Below are 21,444 nucleotides of genomic sequence, written 5' to 3'. Positions count from 1 at the left end.
AGGAATAACTATTTCACTGGTTGTCTCAAGGCTCTAACGACTGAAAACATATGTGAAGTTTATTTAGGATATTAAGAGGAATTAATCGTTGATCAATTTGGCCAGCTGATAACGTTATGAACTTATAGTGAAGTCAAAGGTAGCAGTTTAAGTTTGGTTAGCATGCTAGCATGCCAAACCACTGGTTCCTAGCTAGTCGTCGTTACAACCTCGCTACTCTAGCAAAATATGGTATACCCTGCCTGGCACAATTTTCATGTTGATTGTGTATATTCTACTTACCGGTGTCTTGTTTTCTTTTCTGCTCCTCTTCCCTTTTCTTCTTCTTTTTTTGATTGCCGGAGAGATAATTTCGCTTCATTTTAATTTTTCACTTTTCACTTGCACTTGACGCTGTCGCGCTAATGCATGGGAAAGGGGGGCCCCCTCGAGCTGGGGTATTTCGACTACAATGTGTCGTTGCGCTTTTCGGACATCGCATGCTCTAGGGAGGCGCTGTTGCTGCCCTCGCAGTCGCAGCAGAGCCCTTCATATACAGATGACTGCTTATTATTATGAAGCTATTTAAAATCGTCATTGCTGTTGAATACATGACCTGTCTTATTGGTATGCATGTTGTTTGATTCATGTTGCATTTGTATCAGACTTTTCTTTGAATTTTGAAAAAAAAAAAAAAAAAAAAAAAAAAAAATCTTAACCTGTCGTCTTTGGGGGGCCTCCTCCTACTCGGGGGCCCTAGGCAATTGCCTACCATGCCTACCTGAACGCGACGGGCCTGTCTGTGTGTGTCTGTGTACTGTCTGTGTCCCATAGAAAAAGCTCAAAGCTATCGGTACAGTTTTTAACGGTGGTCCAGTGGTATTTACAGCTATCATGGAGACCAACAACAACAAACAGCAGAATAGGTTTAGAAAAGGATTAATTGACACTAAAGTGGCTGTTTTCTTCATGTGGCTGATCTGCGCCGGGATGTTAACCGTTAAAATGTAAATAAAGTAAGTAAATCAACCCAATGGTATTCTAGCAAAATTATTGTAAACTCCCATGTTAATCTCCTATTAAATAGCTAGCTACTACAGGAATAACTATTTCACTGGTTGTCTCAAGGCTCTAACGACTGAAAACATATGTGAAGTTTATTTAGGATATTAAGAGGAATTAATCGTTGATCAATTTGGCCAGCTGATAACGTTATGAACTTATAGTGAAGTCAAAGGTAGCAGTTTAAGTTTGGTTAGCATGCTAGCATGCCAAACCACTGGTTCCTAGCTAGTCGTCGTTACAACCTCGCTACTCTAGCAAAATATGGTATACCCTGCCTGGCACAATTTTCATGTTGATTGTGTATATTCTACTTACCGGTGTCTTGTTTTCTTTTCTGCTCCTCTTCCCTTTTCTTCTTCTTTTTTTGATTGCCGGAGAGATAATTTCGCTTCATTTTAATTTTTCACTTTTCACTTGCACTTGACGCTGTCGCGCTAATGCATGGGAAAGGGGGGCCCCCTTGAGCTGGGGTATTTCGACTACAATGTGTCGTTGCGCTTTTCGGACATCGCATGCTCTAGGGAGGCGCTGTTGCTGCCCTCGCAGTCGCAGCAGAGCCCTTCATATACAGATGACTGCTTATTATTATGAAGCTATTTAAAATCGTCATTGCTGTTGAATACATGACCTGTCTTATTGGTATGCATGTTGTTTGATTCATGTTGCATTTGTATCAGACTTTTCTTTGAATTTTGAAAAAAAAAAAAAAAAAAAAAAAAAAAAATCTTAACCTGTCGTCTTTGGGGGGCCTCCTCCTACTCGGGGGCCCTAGGCAATTGCCTACCATGCCTACCTGAACGCGACGGGCCTGCATATATGTTCCCATTATTTGCAAGGTTGTTACGTTATTAATCAGTAAGAGAACAAAAGGAAGAATGTGCATCATTATTTATGGACTTTTCTTTGTACAGAACATGTTCAATGAGATATGAATACAAAAATGTAACCGCTTGTTACATATTTTGAAGCTATATGTTAACTACCTTGTAACAAGCACAAATAGAGTCAGAATACTTAATTTATTCTTGGGAAATTGGGTTTTGTTACAGTTCTTCCATGTTAGAATGAAATAAAATAAAAGATAAATAACATGAAATGTTCATTTAAAAGTAAGAAGCAACTGTGCAATAAATTAAAACAAGATAATCGTAATCATATAAACATAAGGATGTTAAGTAAAAACCTCCAATAAGAAGATTAAATAAAATACAAATGTTTTTAAAAATAGTTAGGTGCCAGCATATTGACGCTCCCAGAGTTAAACAGTCTAATTACCAGAGGCAAGCCTTTCACTTAAGGTATGTCAATCTCACCCAAACTACTTCAAGGGGTTTGGTCATCGTGATGCTGTGCTCTCAGATACAATATTCCTTAAAAAATAAATCGTGCTGCAAAAAGCCTAGACATATTACCTATACAGATATTGAGCCAAGACGAAGGCAAAAGGCATGACTAGGGTCTTGGGTGAAGACACCATGGGGCATTGTGTGATTTAAGTGTAAAAAAAAGAAAGAGGAAAAACTGTGCTTTTATACATTTGTTTGACAGCTTTACTTTGCTTACTTTACTTTTGATATGTTTACTATATTTTGATTCTTGAAATATTATTTATTTTACTGTTGTGAGATTTTGAATACAGGATGACTGCAACAATGTATTGCTACGCTGTATTATTGCTATTTTTACTCAAGTTAAAGCTTAGAGTTGTTAGGCCACTTCTTCCACCATTAGGTATACTTTTTAACAACATTTTTAGGAGTTGGGATATCGGAAATACCAAACGCAGCTAGATGTTCCTCTTACTTCCTCCTGCATTGTGACTTTTTTTCTGCAGTACTGTAACTTTTATTCATGTATTTTATACCTGTTGTGTTGATTTCATTATCTTTGCTCTTAAATGACTGTTTTTAAATGCCTTTTTATAATGTGTTTATGCTGCATTATTTTTTAATGCTCTTAATGTTTGTAAAGCACTTCGAATTGCCTTGTGTTGAAAGGTGCTGTGTAAATAAACTTGCCTTGCCTTGCTTTACTTACCAACAGGAGGCAGCAAATCGATAAACCCTCACTCGAGACTGAATTGTGAACTAGAAGAAGATAGACCTGTTTGCTAATGTTGCTAACTGACAAGGAAGCAGCACAGCGTGCGAACTGCTAGCATTATATCCTCGGAAGAAAGGTGCCCTTGCTTGTTGTCAAAGGTAATCGCTTTTTTCATATTTAATTGTTATTTATGACATGGATTTAACGTATCCTACTTTATTATTGGTGTCGGAGTGAGTGAGGAATATTGGTGCTTTTTGCGAAAACAGACTCTCGTTAGCCCCGGCTAGCTGACCTTATATTGTCAACAAAGAGAACGATATCGTAATTAACTGGACTACATAACAAGTCGTAAGCCATCTTTAACTTGAAAGCAAAGCATGTGAAGTTTAACTGTCCTGTTTATATGTTTTCTGTTGCAATAGATGTATTGTTGCGTTGCAGAAAACGTTTGTAAGGCTAGCTAACTACCCTACATTAAACCAAGGCTAGCTCAGATTAGCTAGGCAGGCTAGTTTAGTCGTGTTGAAGCTAAGGTTACTTCTGGGAAAACACGTTCCTCTACTGACTTATCACTGCTGAATGTGATGTTGTTAACAAGGACTTCTCAGGATATTAGCTAACTTTATTGTTAAACCTATGTATTAACCTTTCTACATCAATGTGTCAGTTAAACAGCTGCTGAGTTTGAATACAAACGCAATGAAGTTGGATAGTGTTAATTAACGTTTAATGTAAGCTGAGTGTTAGTTTAAAAAATATATATATATATCGTTAACCACCATTAAAGAAAAATCGAAAACACCTACAAACTATTTATTTCTATCTCAGCCCTTCCATAAATACATTTGTTGGGGAATTGATCATGTGTGTAATAACACCAAGACTATAGTTAGGTGCTGCATTGCTTTGTTTATTTTGTAAATGATGTACATGAATATTCAAATGAACTGTGCTATTTTGATGTATGGCTGTAGCGTGCCTTTAATCGTTTTATTTACCTCAGGGGAGTGCTGATATTAAAGGTTAAACCAGACCACTACAGATGCAGAGGCTACCTTATGAAGCACAGATGGTTAATGAATATCAAACATCGTAAATCATTTCGAATAGCCTTTTCAGTCACCAGATCTCAACACCTAAAATCTTACAACCAATGAGTAGGTTTGAGGGCCGTCAAAGTCATCAAATGTGTTGGTTTTTGCTTTAATCTGTCACATAATTGTTAAATATTCGACACAAACCTAGTGCAGGAAGAAATGTCTATTTGATTTGTTGACGTTGATGACGTTATGACGTTTATTTCCTATAGATCTTTCCACAGAATGCATCATTTTAAGTAGTATACTTTTTATTATTTATTAAAGTTGTCAGACATTTATTCCAATGTTTTTAAAAGCTTTCAGGCTTGGATCTGAGGGCCTGTTCCATTTGTTTTGAACTCATCTTTTACTACCCATGGCTACATCCTCACGTTGAATAATCTTTACTTTTAATTCAATTGAGGAATTGCAGGCGGATGGACTAAGTTTCGGATTGGAAGTAGGATAAGGACTACTTCATCAGCTATTTGTGAAAGCAAGAAGTGATCTAAAAGTCTGCAGGTGCCCCCATTCTGTGTCAGCAGTGCCAATTATTCAACCACCATGTCGGATGGACGGATCTATGTGGGGAATCTTCCCTTGGATGTCCAGGAGCGAGACGTTGAGGATCTCTTCTACAAATATGGAAAAATCCGGGACATTGAATTGAAGAACAATAGAGGCACTATCCCGTTTGCCTTTGTCCGATTTGAAGACCCACGGTGAGTTTTAGGGATGGTCTTTGGCACATCAAATCACATTCCCCTTGGTGGATACCTTAAGTTTTATGGTAAACAATCATCTCCAGTGACTGGCAGCAGGGACTGGATGGGGACGGAAATTCCAGACCTTTGTCCGCTAACAGGCGTACTTTGGTAAGGAGTTCTTTGCTCTCTTCTCTTAGGGATGCAGATGACGCTGTCTATGGAAGGAATGGATATGGATATGGAGACACCAAATTGAGAGTGGAGTACCCTCGATCTGCTGGTGCTAAATTTGGTCCTATGGGTGGTGGTGGTGGAGGCGGAGGAGGAGGGGGAGGCGGAGGAGGTGGTGGAGGAGGAGAAAGAGGTGGAGGAGGACCTGGAGGACCTGGAGGACCTAGGGGAAGATTTGGACCCCCAACAAGAAGATCTGAATTCCGGGTCATGGTGACTGGTAGGTGGACGTCATGAGTCATAGCCAGATCATAATTCTCTCTTTCGCTGCCTTCTGGAGGTCAAGGGGAATGGGAATGTGTTGGAGGTAAGAGTCGTAGGAAGATACATTCACTCTTTCTCTCATGGCGGACTGGAGGACAAGGGAACTAGTAAAGGTCGTCGCAAGTTGTAGGCAGTACGTTTCTCTCTTTCCTGGCGGAGTGGAGAACAAAGAGACTAGTAGAGGAAATCATGAGCCGTAGGAAGATTTGTTTCACACTCTCTCTCTCATGGTGGACTGGAGGACAAAATAACTAGTATATGACATCACAAGTCGTAGGCAGATATCTTTCACTCTCTCCAATGGCGGACTGGAGGACAAAGGGACTAACAGGTCATCATCAATCCTAGGCAGATGTGTTTCTCTCTTTCTTGGTGGAGTGGAGGACAAAGAAACTAGTAGAGGAAATCTTGAGTCATAGGCAAGAATGTTTCTCTCTCATGGCGGATTCAAGGACAAGGGAACTAGCAAAGGACGTCATCAGTCATAGGCAGATCTTCTCTCTCATGGCGGACTGGAGGACAAGGGACCTAGTTAAGGACGTAATAGTTGTAGGCAGAAGTGTTTCTCTCTTTCTTGGCGGACTGAAAGACAAGGGGACTAAATGGATGAGGTCAAGTCAGCCTTTTAAGTCATGAAAAACAAAACAGTAACGGAAACGGGTCATGTTGGCTGCATAATCCCAAACACCAACTATAGTGAATGGTAGGTGTATTTTTGTCATTACAGCAATACCTGTTGTATGCTACTGATTAAACAAGCATGTTAATGTCAGCTGTAGACTAGGACTGCTTATCTAAGACCAACAGTTGCATTAATATGCAGGTCATAATAGAGCAGATTTCTGAAAGAACACTATTGTGTGGTTGTAGGGTTCATTGTAACATTTAATGTACAATAATTTAATCTCAATTTGAAATTGTTGATAAGCTCATGATTTTAAATACATGCTTTAAAACTTTTTGGTATTGTTTCCAGGTAAATTAAATTGATAGGAAATCCTTTTTGTCCCATTCAAATCAGTCTTTTTCCCATTTCAGGATTACCACCAACTGGGAGCTGGCAGGATTTGAAGGATCATATGCGCGAGGCAGGGGATGTTTGTTTTGCAGATGTGCAGCGTGATGGAGAGGGGGTGGTAGAGTTTCTCCGTAGAGAGGACATGGATTACGCATTGCGCAGACTGGATCGGACCGAGTTTCGTTCGCATCAGGTGAGTTCCTGTGCTGTTGAGATTCAAGCATCTCTTTTTGATATTACGAGGTTAACTAACAATAGTCTATATTTTTCTCCTTTTGTAGGGTGAGACTGCTTACATCCGTGTCTACGAGGAACGAGGCACTCCCAGCTATAACCGGTCACGTTCCCGCTCCAGATCCAGAGGTCGCTATTCACCTCCCTACCATAACAGAGGTTCTCCTCCTGCTCGCTACCAGTCACCTCCTCGCCATGGTATGTCGCGCCATAGTCCACCCCCCAGGAGGCACCCTCCACAGCACCATAGCCCACCACCACGTCATTACCGGTAAAAAGGCCCGCCATTTATAGAGGAATTGGGGAAAATGTTTTGTAATTCTACTTTTAAATTTTTTTAAAACCCCAGGCCTCCTCCTAAGAAAAGTCATTGTTATTACTACATACATTCCATGTTCACGATCACCTGAGTACCCTGCTCCTCCCCAAAGCCTTAAAGATAATTTGTCTTGGTTCTGTAAACATTTGTGGTATCGGGATGTTGATTTGTCTTTCTTAGTGAGGTAATTATATTTGATTATCATATAACATATTGGAGATTTCTTTTATAAAGAAATCCTGGGGTGTGATGTCAAACCGTGACAGGAAAATAAGCTTTAAGGCCGAAAGTCATATTGCTTAATTTCTTGACAGCATTTTCCTTAGTTTGTTTCATCCAGTAGATCTAATCATACACTTGCCAATCTAAGAACCTGTGAAGTAAATCATGGTAATCGTATCCTACTCTGATTCAAATCATGTATCCAGTGAGCCTTTTAGAGTAGTGCCACATGTTGTAAGTCTCACCTGTCAGATTTCTTTTTTTATGCGTGACCGAGGTGGCCTGTAGTTGGATTATAATTTGTATGCATCTCTAATGTTGTTTTTTTCTTTGAAATAAAATGCTAACTTTTTCTGGCTGTGTCTTTCATTGTCCTAAATCTTATGTTTAATAGATCATTACTAATATTAATATAAGTCATTTTCAAAAGCTTGAAGCAGATGTTACTGGTAACCTTAATCATTGCTGTATTTTATTAAAATTAGCTAGCATGCAAAATGAGGTCCCTTAACAGCTATAACTTATTTTATTATTTGCAACTGTGACCTGTGTTTAAAGCTAAGCTATATTTAATAGTAATTTTGATAATGGCAAGCTGCAAATTACTTTAACAAAAAGCTGGTCAGTAAAGATACTGTGTATAGTCATTCTGTGCACCAAATCAAGACTGTTGTACTCCAGCTCTTCCATCGAAATCCCTTCAGAAATAAGTATCAGCATCTCAAAACCTTTGAAATGTAAATGTGTGCAATGCTCGGATTGAACTGAAAAAAAGAAAATACCCGTGCTAAACTTGAGTATCATGTGTTAAGCGTGGAGATAAAAACAAGACACATGGGATGCAAAATATAATATTTTTAATACGCAATAAATTAATTTTACCAGGTGACAATTTGAGAGGACACGAAAAAAATAAAAATATATTTTTTTCCAATGGCATATTTTTATCTTTCTGTTCATTATAGTCAGATAAAGCCCATATACAGACATCGTATTGCATTTATATAACTATGTACGAGCTTAGTTTCTTCTAAACACACTGTTTACAGTAAATCTTCTGACAACAAACACAGCAATACACAAAGAGCACTACTCGGGCATGTTTTAGAAGATCACATGGAGACATTAGCAGTGAAATCTAAACACTTGTTAAGATGTTGTGAACCAAACATGGGGTGAGTTATGGCTATTTTGCAGTTGTGAGTGGCACCAATAAATCATATTCTCTGACTTACTTTGGGTCAAATAGAGGACTTTGTATTTGTGTTGAACATTTAGGACATCCATCTGGAATATCTGCTCAACGGATCAGATCACAGACCCCTTTAAGCCAATTAAAACTATTTTTTCTTACCTAACATTGTTTCTTTAAATATATGATCATTTCAGCTGAACAAATACAATTCCATTCACCTTCACTGTATTTGATTAGCAGCAGCTGCTTCAGCGGTGTGAACATACACATATAAAACCAAATGTATCTGCATGGCTACATGCCACTGACCAGCAAGCACTAAACCAAATCTTTAAATGACAAGGACAGCTAAAAATTAAAAAATATATATATGGAGTTATGACAGCTAAGTAGCACTGTAATACAGTACAGCAAACAGAAACTTTGGAGTGGGAGGGGTACAACATTAAATCTGCTTACAATTGCTGTCTGGCCAAAAGACAGATGCACTTCAATGGACTGAGCACAAGTTACGACTCTCTCAACTGATCAAACTAAGGAGGTCGCCCTGGTGGAGAGGGTTGTTTCACACCCGCTATACAAGAAACTAAATGCAGCAGAGGAAAGTGTCAAAGCCAAATGTGATACTTATGATCTTTAACATCATGAGGAGCAGAGCTTTTTTTTTAACTGCCATGAACACAGGGATTTTGAGGTAATAAAGAGAAATGCACATTTACTCCAGGAAATATCTACAGTTATTGTAAGACTAGAGTGTATGAAAGACAAGGCAACCAAGACGGCAGGACAAGAAAAACATGACATTGATTGCAGGGTTATCAAGGTTATACTTTTAGTTTACCACCAGCTGAAAATCAACCATCACAGCAGCTACCACAATGCTGCAAGGAAGTAAAATCAGTTGGCACTGTACTATCTTGATGTTGTGAAAAAACAACAGCTGAAATCTTCCGCCTGAGCAGCATAGTGTTATTTAAGGTGAGACAAATGTGTCTGCATTGAACCAGTAGCAAGAACCAGTCTACAAAGAAACAATGCATAGCCAAAGTCAGAGGAGCACGATGTTGAGGAACTTGGTACCAGAGGAAAGATGGTATTTAGATGCAAACTATGTGCAATCGTGCCGGAGTGCACAGAGATCACAGGTTGGGTCTGGATCTCTTGCAAGCTTGTATGCATCAGAGGCAAACACAGGAAGAGTACCATCAAGCCTCAGAGAAGCCGCTAATTTGTCATAAAATGGCTTTTGAGAAGCAAATCACACATGCTACTTAGACACAAACTCCTCTAATTTACCTTTAACTTTCACAAAACCAAATCATCTAATAATGGCAGACATAATTACTGAAAATATATACAAGTTCCTCACAAGAAGGTTAGTCATGGGAGCTACAATTTCAGCAAAAAAATAATGGTATTTAAAATATATTCAAGTGCTTCACAAGATTTGTTGTTGGTCTAACTGAACAAAAAGCAACAATACAGTGCAGAATTTGGTTGCTGGATCCCTGAAAAAATAGCTTAATTTAAGGCAAAATAAATAACATCCTGAAGCAATTCCAACAAGGGTACATTCACTAGGTGAACAATATCACATTAAAAATATTTCCATCTCCCCTGAATATACATGTAGAGAGGAGCAGCTGGGAATAAGTTGTTGTACAACTATCTTAGAATACTGGACTTACCAATCACTGCATTTCATAAACATGTATTTCCTTTTGAATAAATTACTGTTATACAGTGTCTTGAAACAATTTAGCACAAAGAAACATGGGAGCAGAACAGCTGTGTCACTTGTTCTCTATGAGCGTCTGTACTTTGTTGACCAAGTCTCGAGCCATCATCAGGACCTGCGGGACGTTGTGTCGCTCTGCCATTTCTGAGAAAAACAATTGGAAAACCATAGTTATTTACAATGCTTAATAATATTCCTAACATTTAACTGTTTGTATTCTCCTTAAGACTGAGAGTATTATTTATTTATTATTTTGAAAGTATCATACAATATCATAGCTGATCAATCTAGTTTTAATTATGACTACACTCTGGTAATTGGCCGCACTTTTTCCCATTTTATTTCTCTCATTTGGTCTTACCATTAAAGAACTTGATGATGTCTGTGAAGTCCATGTTATTTTCTAGAATGATGTCTCTATACATCTCCACAAGCGCCAGAGCAATGAAAAGCACAAAGTGCTCGGAGGAGATGTACTTTGCTGCCCAGATTGTTTCCCACACAGAGTAAACATCATCATACACCATTTCTGTGAAAAAAACAACAACCAGGAACAGATTAAATACAATATAACATTACATAAAATGCCAAATCAGCTTAAATAGTCTATCTAGCAAATGTCATGATGCGTGTGTTTGCCATCACCTCTTTTGAAGTCGAGTAGAAACCATCGATAACAGAAGTAAAAGTGTGTGTAGTCTCCATTCTGCTGCATCAGTTCAAACAGCTCAGAGTCCAGGATCTATTTGTGTAAAAATAAGAAGTCATGATTACACTATAGCTTTTGTGTATGTTTGTATGCACATCCACTGTTGCCCATTTATGTACCTACCTGGATAAGAGAACGCATATTGGCGAAGTGAGAGTCCATGGCCCCTCCATGAGGAAAATTGTGGTTCATCCTCTTCATCAGTTCAGTGAAGCAGCTGAATGCCACGACCTCTGGAAAGCACACATATAAAAAGTTAATTTAGCCAGTTAATTGCATTTTAAGAAGTATATACTGAGAGTTTGTGTTTCACTGACCATCGTCCAGAATAACCAGTAGGGGAGCTAGCAAATCACACATGCCCTGGACGTAACCTGTATCGAGATGCTGCCACACGTAACTGCGAAGACAACCATATCTGTCAGATTTGCATGTTTTGAGACAAACGTCAGGGAAATTTGGCATGGAGAAGCATTTACCTGCACATGATGTTACGCAGCTTCTCCAGGTTCTCAGGAGTGAAGTACCAATACGCTCTGTCGCAGCGTCGGACATCTTTGTCAATGCGATGCAAGTTGATCAGGTACATGTCCAGTGTTTCTTGCTACAAAAAAAATATAGAGAGAATTCTGTTAGCATGTGATGCCAACTATTAAAAAAGTGGTATGTCTTGTGTATTGCTTACAGAATAGGTTTGTTCTTCTGAGGATTCGTCCAATTTGGCATCTCCTCCGACCTCTGCAGACTCCGGTTCAGCAAGCACATTTTCCATCTCATGCTCCTCCTCAGAAAGGCCCAAGTCGGTGCCCTCAGGGCTGGTGTTGCAGGCTGTGTCCAGATGGTGATCTAGGACAAAATCCTCTGATGCTATTTTCAGTCTTTGTGCAAGAGAGACAGGGGGTGCAGCAAGGCCAGTCAGAGGCCTGGACTTGATATCCTCAGAGGTCACACATGTCCCTGCAGGTATGTCCTCCATTTCCAGGGCAGAAGGAGAGTCGTCTGAATCTGCTGTGTCTGGAGACTGCCGAGAGTGTGACGTTAATGAAAGGCTGCCCCTTGACGCTGACTGGAGAGCGTTCAGTACTTGTCTGACAGGTGAAATTGAACCAGGTTTCTCAAATAAAATGTCTGTAGGTTTGTCTTTTTTGATTTCAGTCGAGTCACAAATCGTTAATTCAGCATCCTTTCTCTCTGACTCTGTGGTAGAGGCCTTTTTTTCAGAAGTGATTTCAGGTTCTTCACTTGGTGGATTTGTGTGTTTTTCTTCTGCAGGCGGACATAGAGGCTCCAAGTCCAGTTCTTTGCTCTTTTGTGCTTGAAATCCCAAGGTCTGCCCGAGTGGAGGTGCTTGGAAATATTCATTATGGATCTCTGTCTCTAGTTTTAGAACATTTGTGCTTTCTGGAACACTTCTTAAATTCATATTTGTGTCTACTGCTTTCAAGTCTTCAAATGGCTCACTTGTTGAAACACCTTTTTCTTCTACTTCCGTTATTTCTTTAGAGTTAAATGTCTCTTGTGACTCACTGATTCCACAGTCCTGAACCTCACCTTCTGAAACGGTCTCCGTGTTTGTCTCAAACACCTCGACATTACTACTAGCTACTGGCTCCTTTACCTCCTCTTCCTGCAGTGCAGTTGTTTTCTCATTTAAGATTTCAGATTCTTCCACTGACGGGCTGAATGGTTGCGGATCCAACAGCTGGCTCTATTAGAAGAGGGCTGATTTTTGAACATGGCTGCTGATTTGTCAGACCCGGAGAGGAGGGGCTGCCAGAGGGAATCTGTGGGGCACCTGTGGTGCCACTTGTGATATCCTTCACTGGACTACTGTGCTGTATTTCTGCTTCTCAGCCTTGGGTTCAGCCTCAATCTGATCCACTGCCTCAACCGATCCAAATACCTGGTGACAAAAGCAACGCATTGAATATGCAGTAGATTATGTAACCTTGCTCAATGACAAGGACAAATGATGAAGCATTATACCAGTGCTTTTATTTGAGTTAGCCCAAAAGCTATGAATAATATATACTAATGATGCAACTTTCAAGGAATACTATACGTTTTGAGAATGATTTCCAACTTTCCAGGCAGCTTTTGGCAAAAATGTATTTCAAAGTTGTCTTGTTATCTAACAATGTCATATTTAATCCTTCACATTTAACTTTGGGTCAGAGTTAGATTGGAAAAAAGGTTTTAACACTGCAGCTTATTGTTTTTATTTCTAAGTTATCTATTACTTAAAGATGTATGATGACTATTAGCCTATTCTGAGCAAGTATTTTGCCAGTTGATTGAAGTTCAATTTGAATGAAAAGTAGGAAATGAATAGAGTTATGACCTACACTACAGTAAGTTTTAAAGAGTGGGATTACACATATTAGAAGAAAGAAACACCGGTAAAACCTTATTCTGGACTCAATTTCTGTTTTGAACTTCATTCTCATGAGAAAGTACCTGTGCGCTGTTACTGGAATCACTTTGTGAGACGGCACTCTGTGGATCTGAGCTGCTACACAGAGATGACTGTAACAGAGAAAAGCATCACACAACCTTTCTTAGAAATGACCTCAAAATACTATAAACAGTTCTCCTCTATCTGTTGGGATAATGGTCACGTTATACAGCACATGTTATGCAAAGAGGTCAAACTTGCATCTGTGCTGATGGTGGAGTCCCGCTGCACAGGGCCTCTCTCCACACTGGCTCCAGACGAACATCTGGCGATGGCCTCAGCATGCTTCTCGCTCTCCCTCTGACGGACGATGGCCTCACACCCCTGCCACTCCTTCATCGTCTGCTCATACATGATCCGCATCTGCTCGTCAATCTGAAATGGAAACCTTGTGTAACAAAGATCGTAACATTCCCAGTGGTGTATATGTGTTCTTTATGCAGTCTCAGTCTTCAAACAGCTCATCAGTATACCTCTTGTCGGCATTTGGCTGTCATGGTGAACTGGTAGTGTCCCAACAGGAAAGGCCAGACCTCTTTGCGTAGTGAAGGAGCCACACCACCATAATACACAAGCCTGTGTATCTCCTCTGCATCAAACACCTAAACAAGATGAACTCTGCTATTTATCAATGCACACGGAAATCACACACTACATAAAATAACCATTTAATACAGTAATTCAAAACAAAATACTTTTCGCCTGGTGTTTCTGTGTGTATCTTACAGAGCTGTCGTTGAGGAATTGGCCCCAGACCTCCACAGAGAGGCCTCCTCGGGAATCACAGGGCACATCAGGATCAACTATAGTGATGTTGACCAGAGCAGATAGGTGTGTGCGAACCGTGGACAGATGACGGCAGTATGCAAGCCCTGGAGAAGAAAGACAGATGTTTTTATTGATAAGAACAACTTCACTGGGAATGTAATGATTCCCAAATGAATGGATAACCAACAGTTGGTTGTACTCACATCCATAGAAAGCACGGGAGATGATCTGGTACTTCATTGTGTCACAGAGGAGCTTTAAGGGAGCCCTGGTAAGAGGGGAACATGGCAAATTGAGTCTAACAGATTCATCTGAATTTATATTTGATCCTGTCCAGGGGAATACGCACCTTTCCTGATTACAGCCATTAGGCAGAGAGCCATCAGAAGAGCCATTCTGTGAGCAGGAGGAGCAGGAGGACTTTCGGGGCGTCGGTTGCCAAATGTTCACTCCCTGCTCCATCAGCTCCAGGGCCACTGCTAGGGCATGATAGCTTTATCATTACTAATGCTACTAATACCATCATATGCAAGTAAAACCAGATGAAGTTTTGCACATTTTGTTACATTGTACATATTTTTAAATAGTATTTTGAAAATATATTTCTTTGTAATGTTTTGTATTTAATATTTATGTTTCTTGCCCAAATTACACCCTGGCAGGTTCAATTTTTGTGAAAACTGAGTTTGCGTTAAACTGGATTCTGATGCTTTTATGCAAACAATAAGGAAAACGTTTTAAAAAGATGGGGAAAAAAACAAACCAAGTGATATGAAGATGTATCAAACAAATTACTGTCCATGCAAAGTCTCCTTGTTGTTGATGGTACTATAATGTGAACACACAGGGAATGCAACAGATCAAAATTAGAGAAAATTAATTAGAAAGATGTATTATAAATGATATATGCCTTGGGAAAACAGATTAATCTAAACTGCAATTCTCTAATCTGTAAATCAGTATTAGGAGAGTAATGCAATCGTAGATGTAGTCGCTGATGTTTTATTAGATTAGCTCAGGGAGGCAGAGCAGGAAGATTAAAGACACTTACTGAACTCCATCTGATTGCCAGGAAAGAGGATTCGAAACACATAATCGGTTGCTTCATCATCTTCTTTATCGGATACAGAATCACATGAGCCGTGCGGACTCCTCTTTCTCAGTTTGGGGAAAACCTTTCCCTGTGAGTGGAACAGCAACAGATGTTACAACAGATAACAGAGAACACAGTTATAGGTATACTTATAATAACATGATACAGAAGGATGTTACTATCCACAATTCATGCTGACCTTTCCTCTTTGATTCCAGAGTGGGGGGTCAAGCTGTCCGTGAGGTAGCAGGCCGGTCTCCAGGCAGGTGAGAAACTGGAGGATATGTCCTCCTTTAGGAAAATGCAGAGGAGGTCTCTGGATCCCATCCTGGCTCACCAAAACGACTGTCCCACCACTGTTCACTGGAGAAAATAACACAATAAATACCAATTTAAATAACTCTTCAAACTCCTCCTTTGGGTGCAAAAAGCAACCAAAGGGATACTGTACCTTGCTGATGACAGTGGAGGTACACAATCTCGTCTAAACGAATCGTCATAGCATAATCCCAATACACACTGAAAGGAAGAACAAAAAGTAGGAGCCAATGAGTAAACTGTGCAAAAGTAAGACTGTTTTGTTTAGGTTAATTAGCCTAACCTTTTCTCAGAATCAAGCTCGCCCACATTTCCATTCATCAGCTGATTGGGTGTCCATTTCAGTGTCATGAGGTCTGCAGTTTGATGTAGAGAAAGGTAACCTGGGATGGCCTCCATGTCATCTCTCTTCAGACACAAGTAATTTGTTTGAAATAACAACATGTCATTATCAGATTTTGACTACACAAATAAAAAACATTTACAAAATCAACAATATTACAACACAGTAAGTTCAATTAGATGCTCTTAAGTCTCATACACAGTGAACAAGCCTCTTGTAATTGCAATATTGTATGCAAATATATTCACTGAAAAAGACAAACACACACCGGCTGCACCAGGACATTGTTCTTTCCAAATAGAAGTGTAGTTCTGGAGTTTTGGTGGAGTGATTCAACGTAGTCCCTCACCCACATGAGAGGGCGATCATCCATGCTACCACTGGACTGTCTCTTCTGGATCTGATACAGGTTAAAAAGACAGAAGAAGTATTACACACTGTAAGGTTATTGCTGATTTGGCGATTTAAACTATTGAAGCCCTCAATATCTAACCAGGGCAGGCCGTCTGGAGGGTGAATCTTGACGACAGTGGCCGCTGTGGATTCGGTGTCGCTGCACGAGCTCATCAGCAGACGGGTCCGTCCAGAAATGGTCTGCAGTCTTAACTTTGGTGTACTCCAAAGCACAAGGGCCAACTGTAAAACAAGGTTCATCATTTTAAAATGAGTAAAATAAAGCTAAATAAAGGGTGTGACTCTTTAATCTGTTCCATCTGAAGGTTTATAAATACCCAATAGAGATGCAAGAATTGGTCCATCCACAGGATCCAACAGCATGGCTTCTTTCTCGTAGAAGGCACTGCAGGAAATCATATTTAGAAATTCAGGATATTTTATGAATTTGAAATCCTACCCAACTTTGTGTTTGCAAACCACACATTATTGGATGTTACCATACAGTGTGTACCATAGGAGAAAAGCTGAAATAATAACATGCTTTGCTTATAAGGTTGAAAACTGTTGAGGTGCAAAAACAAACAAGCCAAAGTTGTGCCTGAAGATCTCAGATCAGTTCTTACTCATCTAGTTGCATTAAGAGTGACCATACCTGCTGTTCTCCACTAAGTACATGACAATCTTGTCCAGGAGCTTCTCTATCAGTGCAGTCCGGATCCACAGGTGTTTCAGTGCCTGAGGAGGGATGTTGGCCAACTTGGATTGCCGACTGCGGTCGTTACTCTGAGAAGAATTGTTCTGCTTGCTGAAAAACAGAAAAGAAACCTTACAGATGACACTTCTGTATAGTGGTTAATGGAGCAAACATAGAGAACAGAACAGGGCATCAGGGTGCATTATAGCTCATAAAAGTAGAACACAAAAGGGAGAAATATACAAGAATATTGAGAAAGAGTGCTTATTGTGATTGTTTGTCACCGGCCCCTCACTGGCAGTTAAGACCTCACCTGTTTTCGATGAGCTGTTGCATCTCCTGGACCTTATGGCAGAGTTCCTCAGCAGGGGAATAGCTTTTAGCCGCCTTCATAAAGAGAGCTGCAACCTTGTTACTGCACAGCAGGCCTGCAATTCGACGCTTCAATCCGTGTAGCATACAGGCCTCCACTACAGCTGCATACACAAACACAGAGTATTAGTCAATATTTGATTAGGATTTTTTTCAGTTAGATTTTATTCGTGTGTTTGTTTCATTGAGTTGGAATCTTTTTACTTGCCTTTGAGTTTTATTTTGAACACATAAGCTGAATAAAATGTCCTCTTCTAAAGCGTGAAGCCTATATTTTTTATTTCAAATAGTAGTGAAAAATAAGCACAGCTGATACAAACAATCTGCCCAACGGTGTCTACCGTTGCTAGGATATGAAGGATGTGAATCACAAACGCCTCACTCCTGGTTAGTATTAACACCTTTAAAGGGTGCTAGTCTACTTTATTACATATAAAATATAAATAGACGTGACTAATAACATTTTGAAAATAAATTGTCAGGGATTGCATTGCTTGAACAGACTGCGAAGGCCCATTTTGCACTGTAAGCATGAACTGGTAGGAGGTGATGGCTTGACACAAACTGATGTCAACCATCTGCATTGTACATGTCAGTGAGGTTGTAACAACTGCTGTGTCTTATACTATTTAAACCAACAGGGCCTGCAATATCCTTTTTATAGATCGATACAAAAGGCTGAAAAAACAAATTTTTCCAAGATAGAAAAAAAGAGATCCTCTCTGATTTTTATTAAGTCTAGTGTGTCCCTCTTTTATGGCCTCCACTTGAACAGCCAATGATGATGCCAATTCCTAAGTTAATTTTCGAAAAACATTAAAGATAATGGGAAATGCCTTGAGCGTGCACTCTGAATTTGGGAACACTCTGTGAGAGAAAGACTGCTTTTGGTGCAATGTAATCACAAAAAACATTTACCGCAGAAGGATATGATGTGGCTGCTGTCTGCGTGCACAAATTTCCTCGTTACTGCCTCCTCCATAATTTGTTTCACCTAAGAGAGAAAGGTACACAGTGGACAACGATAAATCTGTCTGACACAGTAACATGAGGTGACAGGGAGTCCAAACAAGAAGCACAGCAGGAAGGATAGAGGGAATGAGTTACAAGAGGTTACGATGAGCAATGGAAGATTGGTGCAGTTCCACAACACATTCACAACAGTAGAGCTAATTGTTTTTTGGACTCAATACTTAACCTCTGTTATGACCTCCCAAACCACCTATAAGCACCACACACTTAGGATTATTTTAAAAACCACCACACATGCACTTCCCTGTCTGCTTTCTTTCTGCTTTTAACTTGAGAATTGCGAGAAAAGTGAAGAACCCTGAAATCTCTCAAGTTGAAATGTTTGTTTTTTAGTTTTTTTTCTAGATGTACAGGAGGAATTAGGTCATTTACACCTATATGATCCACATTTTCTTCTTGCACCTTTAAGTGACACTACAGCAAACTAGTATTCCACTTTCATAAAGTTGGAGAATTGGTCAAAACAAAGAGGCAAATGCTAAAATACCATGACTTTTTTTTTAATCCCTTTTTTGGTCCAACACTGTCTACACTTCCCATAATGCAACTCTGTTATGCCTCAGTGAAAGATGGTCATTGCCAGGTAAACAAACTCCCTTTATTCATATGTTTCTAATGTAAGCTTTATTTCATACATTTTTAGTCTCTGAACACCGTCTACAAAATGTCAGCTTTTTTAACTGGCTTGTTGTCATTCCTGTCATTCCAATAGTCAATAAGTAACATTTTAAAGGTTGACATTTAATTGGAATAACTATTGCTGTATTGCGTTGAACTGTAAGAGTCTTGTCATAATTGAGATCAGAATTTTAAACTGCCTATTGGATGTTTATTGTATAAAAACCAGTCCAGAATCACAAACAGTAGTTGCTGATGAGATGTAAACCACAAACATGTTAGGGACTTATGCTCCCTCATATGAATCAAGATCTGATTTGATAACCTGAGTTAAAAATGTTAAATAATTAAAATTATTACTTAAAAAATATCCTTTGCTGTGTTTTAAATATATATACACCAGCTGAGCCCCTCCTTGCTGCAGGATCCAGCATCAGAGCCTTGGATGTTGAGAGGCAATGAGTCACAGGTGAGGGGGAGCACAGACACGGTAAGACTGGAAGCACCAGTCTTTTTTCACTTATGAATAAAACAACCTGTTTTTTCCCCCTGGGGATCAGGACTCACCTAGCAGTTTTGAAGTGTCTGATATAAGCTGTAGTTAAATTCCGTGTAGACTAATATCAAAATTGCTTATAATTCACTAATAAATCAAACAGCTGGGGTTGGACTTTGTGCAAGTAATGGTTGCTAACACAGTGTCAATGGAAAACAAGGTCACGTTAAGTTTTAAATAATAAGATGTTTGATGTGATGAATGTCAGTTTATAGCCATCTTCTCCAGAGTGAGGGAGATGGGGGGGGACATTTTAGGATGTGTAAAGGCAGGTTTTGAATGGGTCTGCACATTAATCTTTAAAAGTCTTATTAAAAGTGTAGTTTTTCTCCATATAAAACCATCATCATCACCACCATCATGTATCATTGTCGTCGTCATCAACAGCATCACTACCATCGTCACCATCATCTTACACCGGTCTAACAGCACTCAAAAACATATGCCATTTTAACTGAAATCCTAATTACATCCGCTTCTGTTGGGTAAAATTATAGCACATTTTATTATAAACAGGCCTTTGTCGTTGTCGTGGCTCACACCCGATGAACGCTGTCTCTCTCTCTCTCACACACACACACACACACACACACACACACACACACACACACACACACACACACACACACACACACACACACACACACACACACACACACACACACAGAGGCAGTAAACATAAGCTTTAATAAGCGAGAATTGAATAAAAAGCAACGCACCTCTTTCTTAACATTGCGCAGCAGTTTCTGTCGCGTCTCGGCCTCTGTCACAGGAGAAAACATAACGAATATATGCTGATCAGATTGCTGTGTGGGAAATAGATGATGACAGACTCACGACTAGAGAATAATAAAGACGGCTGTACCTCCCATCGCTCCAGGAAGGGTGCAACCGCTGACACGCACGGATTTTTATTCTGAAGGATGTCTTCTGGAAAGCAAAGGAGACCACACTGGTTATAAGGCAGAGAGGCTCCGATATGTGCGATGTGTTCTTAGCGAATAAATTAAACCTATCTGTTACCTCTGAGAACCAACACCCCTTTAAAGTCACAGTAACCCATACATCACAACGCCGACAGCTATAGGCTACGTATTCTCCATTCCTGCTGTGACACATATGGTGGAATTATTGTGACAAACTTACACAGTCAAAATATTTGAATATTTTTGAGAATAGTTTATTTCTGACATTATCGATGACATATTCAGAGCCCCTTTAATAAATATGGTACGTAGCCTACAGCCACTGGGCACCATGTCAAATAAATCAAAGCCTCATAAAAAATATTATCTCAGTCAAAAAAAATGCATTTACACACAAACAACATCATTGTATTGTTAATGTTTGAAACAGCTCTCATCTCATCATATTACATTATTAAGTCTGGTTGTATAGCTATAGTGTAGTATTATAAACAATTTGGTTTATACATTCTTACTATTAAACCTGTAGCTACAACCTGCTTTGGCAACACTGAATTTAATTATGGACATGCCAATAAAGCATATAACATTTTTGAATATGACTAGGACACATAATTGTTGGGTTTTAGAGACATAAATGTTTTAATTTGAGTATCTGTTGCTGTGGCATGTTAAACTGAACTGCATTAAAGAGTGTTCCTGTAATTATGTAAATCCAAGGGTTTGCTGGCAGGAGTGTACTTTCAGGCCAATCAAGCTAATTAACACAAATTCAATTGATTAATCAAATTGATGCAAAAATCATGTTAAAAGCCAATTATGACATCGAAATGTCAGTCCTGCTCATTAATTTGCAATGGTGACCCTAATGGGCTTATACACCAAGATATATTAAAGGTTTAGTTGCTGTATTGCTGATGGCATGGGACGATCTGGGTAATACATATTTATGTACATTTATATCGTCTCACAGTAGGCTAAACTCTATTGTGTCTTCTTTATCAAACATGGTCATTCTGGTGCAAGTATACTGTTGGTTGAAACCACAAACCTAAACTTAAGACTAA

General features: G+C 39.4%; 2 protein-coding genes across 6 annotated transcripts; one reads left to right on the top strand and one right to left on the bottom strand.

Moving 5' to 3' along the window:
* Positions 1-3,092: 3,092 nt before the first annotated feature.
* Positions 3,093-7,516, top strand: srsf9 (serine and arginine rich splicing factor 9). Of its 5 annotated transcripts, none has more exons than XM_063890005.1 (5): positions 3,093-3,245; positions 4,715-4,891; positions 5,074-5,327; positions 6,410-6,582; positions 6,671-7,516. In XM_063890005.1, exons 2-5 carry the CDS (start codon positions 4,734-4,736, stop codon positions 6,896-6,898), a joined length of 813 nt encoding a protein of 270 aa, XP_063746075.1. In that variant the 5' UTR covers positions 3,093-3,245; positions 4,715-4,733; the 3' UTR covers positions 6,899-7,516. The 5 variants fall into 5 exon arrangements, with proteins under 5 accessions (XP_063746075.1, XP_063746073.1, XP_063746074.1 ...); XM_063890003.1 differs by having other exon boundaries at positions 3,107-3,245; positions 4,594-4,891; XM_063890004.1 differs by having other exon boundaries at positions 3,108-3,245; positions 4,603-4,891.
* Positions 7,517-8,036: 520 nt separating this feature from the next.
* sgsm1b (small G protein signaling modulator 1b) lies at positions 8,037-20,233 on the bottom strand. Its single transcript, XM_063888792.1, is given in 26 exon segments — positions 8,037-10,241; positions 10,459-10,626; positions 10,743-10,839; positions 10,930-11,039; positions 11,124-11,206; positions 11,286-11,410; positions 11,492-12,484; positions 12,486-12,652; positions 12,655-12,709; positions 13,264-13,332; positions 13,463-13,636; positions 13,735-13,863; positions 13,988-14,133; positions 14,233-14,297; positions 14,379-14,508; positions 15,081-15,210; positions 15,322-15,485; positions 15,574-15,641; positions 15,724-15,848; positions 16,052-16,183; positions 16,277-16,419; positions 16,515-16,582; positions 16,832-16,984; positions 17,187-17,349; positions 18,164-18,239; positions 20,171-20,233. Coding segments are annotated over 26 exon segments (3,885 nt in total). The 3' UTR covers positions 8,037-10,152.
* Positions 20,234-21,444: the final 1,211 nt, after the last annotated feature.

Source organism: Eleginops maclovinus, chromosome 8 (genome assembly GCF_036324505.1).
Source record: "Eleginops maclovinus isolate JMC-PN-2008 ecotype Puerto Natales chromosome 8, JC_Emac_rtc_rv5, whole genome shotgun sequence".
NCBI lineage: Eukaryota > Metazoa > Chordata > Actinopteri > Perciformes > Eleginopidae > Eleginops > Eleginops maclovinus.
Note: the sequence above shows the minus strand (reverse complement) of the source record. Positions and strands in the feature narration are given on the sequence as shown.